Source organism: Chondrus crispus, genomic scaffold, assembly GCF_000350225.1.
Source record: "Chondrus crispus Stackhouse genomic scaffold, scaffold_102, whole genome shotgun sequence".
Classification (NCBI taxonomy): Eukaryota; Rhodophyta; class Florideophyceae; order Gigartinales; family Gigartinaceae; genus Chondrus; species Chondrus crispus.
Genome location: NW_005178889.1, coordinates 258425 through 263518, shown reverse-complemented (window position 1 = coordinate 263518; position 5094 = coordinate 258425). Strand labels below are relative to the sequence as shown.

Genomic DNA, 5094 nt, shown 5'->3' with positions numbered 1-5094 from the left:
CTGTAGAGGAAGGGGGCGGAGGGGGGCGGGCATGTGTGAAAATATGGCCGGTAGTTGATGTCAGACTCAACCAGTTTTAGAGAACTGGATGACTAAGAACTTGCTTTTTTCTATTTTACCGTAAGGGGATTATTCTTACGTGTAGTAAGGAGTAGCTGCCCGACATTCGTGTGAATCTGAGAGAGCAAGAAGAGTTGAGTACTGTAGCAAGCAGAGAGCCTCCTCCTGAACGTTGCCCGACCGCATTACACATTACAAGGGCTCGGACGGTCGGTCGTAGGCATGTCCATTGTCACTTCCATAAACTTTTTATTTTTTCTCTTTCCGGAATTCCCTGAAATCGCACAGCACGTACTACTACAGGTAGCTACCCGTCCGCGTTGGCAAGACAGACAGCACCGCAAAAGAGCAGCGGCACGGAGTCGTTGCGACAGAAGGTGCCGTAGAAAGACCACGGCCAAGCGATGGTCTGTGTGTTCAGTGAGCCAATTGGCTGAAAATAAGAGTCCTGCACCGTGCTGGGACTGCATTTGTGTGTTCAGCCAATGGATACTCCTGTACGGTACTGCAAAGCGGATGCTGTTGGGATGCTTCACACTGCTTCTCTGTTCTGTCCGGATAATTCCTTTATTCAATGTCCTTTTGAGCGAATGCTACAATCTGTTCTGTCGGAACATTGAATACCCTACACTGCTGTGCGGTCGGTGGAATTCCTCTTACGAAACAGATTTCTAGAGCCTTGTTGGCGGCATGCAACCTGGCCCAGCTATACTGTACATCTTTGAGCATGGTTTCGCTCCGTTTCATTGCATTTCGGAAGTAAATATCAAATATTGGTGTATGCACGCATGCGACACATACTATTATACTGTACAAATACGTTGTGCCTGCTGAAGAGGTGGGCGAATCAATTCTAATTCCACTTCCTCATTCCATTCGTTTGCGACAAAATCGCGCTCTCCATCCAACGTGGCATCAACATGTCTACCTTAACAGCTTTCGCATCCGATCTTTGAAGACCCACTACAGTACAAGTACATTGCTGCATCCAGGAAATAAAATCCCGCCACTTTGCCACTTATGATAGAGCAACAGTACAACAATAAGGGGAGATTTATTTTTCGCCACTTCACTTCGCCACTCCTGTTTTGGCGGGCACTTGCCCCCCTCAGTTGGGAATCCCAACTTGCCGCGTTCAACTCCCAACTCCACCATCCACAACTCACCAGCACCAATCCAACTGCAATCTTTTGGTACCCCTTCTTTTCCACCACCTGCCTCTTTGCCTGCCATGGAACGGATCCCTCTACCGAACCGTCTTCATGGCGTCAGTAAATTGTTGCACGTGACGCGGACGTAGAAGGGCGGTGAGTTTGTACTTTGGCGTGTTTCGGGACCTCCGTTTGCGACGAGGTTGCTTGAGGATTTCCATAGTGGCCAGAGTTGCCGCAAATGCCGTTGTAGACTCTGTGAGAGCAACAACAGCGTGGCGCGTGCGATGCATGTTAAATGTGCCGGAGTGGAGAAATAAAGTGGCGAAGTGGAGACACCCCAAGGAAGTCCTTCCACTTCGCCTTGAGTGGCGAACATTCGCCACTTTTCACGACCTCTGATTAGGTGACGAGTGGCGAAGTGGCGGAATTTTATTTCCTGGATGCCTGCCCCATTGTTGTACTGCATCCCTCTCGTGTCTATCGGACTGTTAGTCCTCATATGAGGACAAAAGTTATTTTCTTTTGTCTAGAAAACCCAACGAGCGATTTCACTTCGGTTTTTGGAACTAGAAAACCATCCGCACAGGTACTTCAAAGCACTTCTCGATTCTGGTGAATCGAGAAACAAACTCGCTGATGCACATAAAGGTGTTTAAAAGAAAATTTCCCCCTACGGTAAGTATTTTTCCGAAAGCTAATTTTACAACTGTAGCATAGAAGCATTGCGTAGAATGCTTTCTATTCAGTTCTTGAGAAATATGTGAAAAGGAGTCATCCTGCCAAAGAAGAATAGAATCAGCCTCAAAATAGAATAGGTCAGCCCTCGGCAAAACTGCAGAGATACGAAGGCCGTGGGTCAAGTATGACCATGGCGAACGGCCGGAAACGCAATCGCGCAAGGGCGAATACAGAAGGAGGCAACAGGGCTCTATAGGGGTGCAGAGGTAATGCGAAAAGGATTAGAACCCATATTGGCACAGCCTGATTAGCTAAGAATGGATAGATACCGTACGAAGCGAATAGGAGCGAGCAAACGTATTTAAGCCGAAGTATCTTGTGGAAAAAGACAATGGCAGAAAAGCCCAGCACCTGTGCTGAATCTCCTGTTCGGCCTGACCTTCTGGCGTCCTCGTCACGGCTTGATGCACCACTGCGTTTCTCTTTCCTTTCAAGATGAAGCACGACGAGCCCATACCGGGCTGGGAACGCCAACCTTACAGAATAGTGGACTATCTGGTTGTCCTGATGAATTTCCTGTGCTTTATGGGCAAACGACGGAAACTTTCCAACTTTCGCTATGCTAATACCGCTCGAGATTGGGTCGCCAGCGTGCAGCACTTTTCCAAGATCCAGTTTTGGAAAGTGTACGGTCGCGTTTCTGCACGATACAACTATCATCCTCAGCAACGATTCCACAACGCCATGCGCAAGTTTGATGCAAGTGAACACCTCGCTGCACAAATGGCACAAACAGGGAACGCTGCGTTTTACTATAATGTTTGTGATCGTTCGGGTATTGCTAAAACCAACTATGCCGTTGACCTAACGAAAATAAGCGATCTCAACACTATCAAAGCCTCAGCAGATTATCTCTTCCAGGAAGTGAGGGCCCGTAACGGAGTTGAGTCAGCAAATGCCGCTCAAGGGTGTTTCATGAGAGGGTTCAGCAGAGCCATCAAGGTGTCTGATCCCAGCGATTGGAACAGCTTCCGCAACGAGATTAGAGCTTACCAACGAGTCAATGATGACCTAATTGGAAAGAAGGAAGACGATGCGTTGTTGATCGCGTTGTCTTATAAAGGAAAAGACGAAAACATTAACAGACGCATGAGGATCATTAAGCCAGACGGGTCTCCTGATGAAGAGTCAGGTGTACTGATGCAAGAAAAAGTGCAGAGGGAGTCAGACTTCGTGGATGACTTCCGATGGAGTCAGGTTGTGAGATCTTGTATTGCTATGGCAAGAACACAAGGAAAGAGCCACGTCCGCATATGGATCGACCGGCTTGTAATGATGGGTGTCGAAAAAGAAGAGATAAGTCGATTGTATGGACTGTCGCCATGGGAGGAATTTGGACTTCTGCCATATGCACTTTGTCCTGTTATTCGTGTATTCAGCGGCGGGGAAGTGTATTATGGAACAGATTTCTGGAGAAAGTTAGAGACAGTTCTCGGAGTGGCTGGCAGAGGCCTTGTTGTAGACGATTACATGCTTCGAAAGTATGACAGAACAATTTTCTATAGCCCCTCTGTGTATGAAAGGCTTGCGGATGGGGTAAGTTGTATTGGGGGCAAGGGACTATATGTGAGGTCAACGACTCTTGCTTTGGCGACAGCTATTCTGACGGACGGAGTGAGCGTAAGAAAGTCGAATGAAGACTTGAGAACAAAGGCTGGTGCCATAGCCTGGAAAGCTTGGGCGCTGCGCACGATTGCTGAGGGGGCGTACAGCAAGGCCCATCCGTCGATGATGGCAGGACAAGAAGCATTCACGATAGGAATGGAAAGCTTTCAGACGATTGCGTTCTGGGAATCAATAGTATCTCGGAGCAAGGCGTTGGTGGGACAGAGCTATTTGGATATGTCCATTCAAAGATCTGTGGAGTGGAGGAGTAGCTCGCAATGGGACGGTGTGATTGAATGGACCGGGATGGTGGGAAGCAGTTGCTGGATACAAGATCGAGAAGAGATTGTTGAATTTTTGACAAGACAAAGTGAGATACGACTGTATGTGACACCGAGCGGGCATGTGGCTTCGACTGTTGAGCTGACTAGCCCTGTCAATTCTCATAAGAGAACGTTGGTAGTTGACTTATCACGCTTTTCGACGGCAACCGACGGGTATGTCACAGCCGTTGCTGAAGCGACAGGTCTTTGGGGTAAGAGTGTGACACCATGGTATCTGAGAGACAGGGTCGACCCCGATAACGACCAGAAAGGAGAAATTTCAGAGGAAGAGCTCATTTTCACGTATGAAGCTATGAAGAGAGAGCATGTTGGCCGTATATTTCTGCGGTGGGTAATACCGCCGTTAATCTTTCTTGATGTGATCTTGTATGTGCCAAGCTATTTACGCGTGTACTTCGCAAGCCTCGCGGCCCTCACGGTGCTTGCGATAATGTGTTACTATTTCGTACCTTCGTGGCCTTGGGTAGACAAACATGACGTCGGGGAAGCTCTATTCGACAATCTACGTTTGCATTGCTTGTTTCACTCAGGCATCAAGACGCATTTCCGACTTTTGAAAACCGTTCCGTACAATCAGATCAAGTGGAACTAGTGCACGAACGGGGCATTGAGCTTAGCAAAAGCATGCTTTGTCATCAGCAGCATGCGGTAAAATAGCAAGGGCGCACCTGCATTCTGTTTAGATTCGTTGGCGTAAAAGGACGTGAGAAAATCAGTCTTCAGTATCTTTTTACTTGCTCAATTCACGCTTCGCCCTTCTTCCTTGAAAACAACAACTTAACTTAGCGTGTTATATACCGGTTTTCGCTCTTGCTTTTCTGTTCTTTCTCGCGGATGTATCCCGCGGACCCGCCCGGCTCGTATGTTGACCTGGGCACTGATGTCCCTCTTTACTGAGGGGACCGTCTACTCCCTGCATTTACACTGTTATAGCTTGGGTCTCTCCATCTCTCTTTCCCTCCTACTGAGTGCGAATCGGGTGCCAATTACAACATATTTTGACACTCCTGCTCCTTGATAATTTCCATATTTCCTCTCTCCCCCATCGGACTATTTCTTTTCAATGCTTAGTGCAAAGACGGCTGACTGCATCAACACAGCACTCGGCCTCACTAACGTGTACTCTTCTTTCCCTTCGCAGCTGAGATAGCGTCATACTCTGCCAAAATCAGTTCCAGTAGATTTTCTTCTCG

The 5094-nt window shown here is 47.9% G+C and overlaps 1 protein-coding gene; it reads left to right on the top strand.

Moving 5' to 3' along the window:
• The first annotated feature begins 2387 nt into the window (after positions 1–2387).
• On the top strand, positions 2388–4637 carry CHC_T00001567001 (hypothetical protein). XM_005712408.1 is given in 2 exon segments: positions 2388–4493; positions 4494–4637. 1 exon segment carries the CDS (start codon positions 2388–2390, stop codon positions 4491–4493), a length of 2106 nt encoding a protein of 701 aa, XP_005712465.1. The 3' UTR covers positions 4494–4637.
• Positions 4638–5094: the final 457 nt, after the last annotated feature.

Coding starts and splice junctions, on each gene's coding strand:
- CHC_T00001567001 (XM_005712408.1), top strand. CDS start 2,388: ATGAAGCACGACGAGCCCATACCGGGCTGGGAACGCCAACCTTACAGA.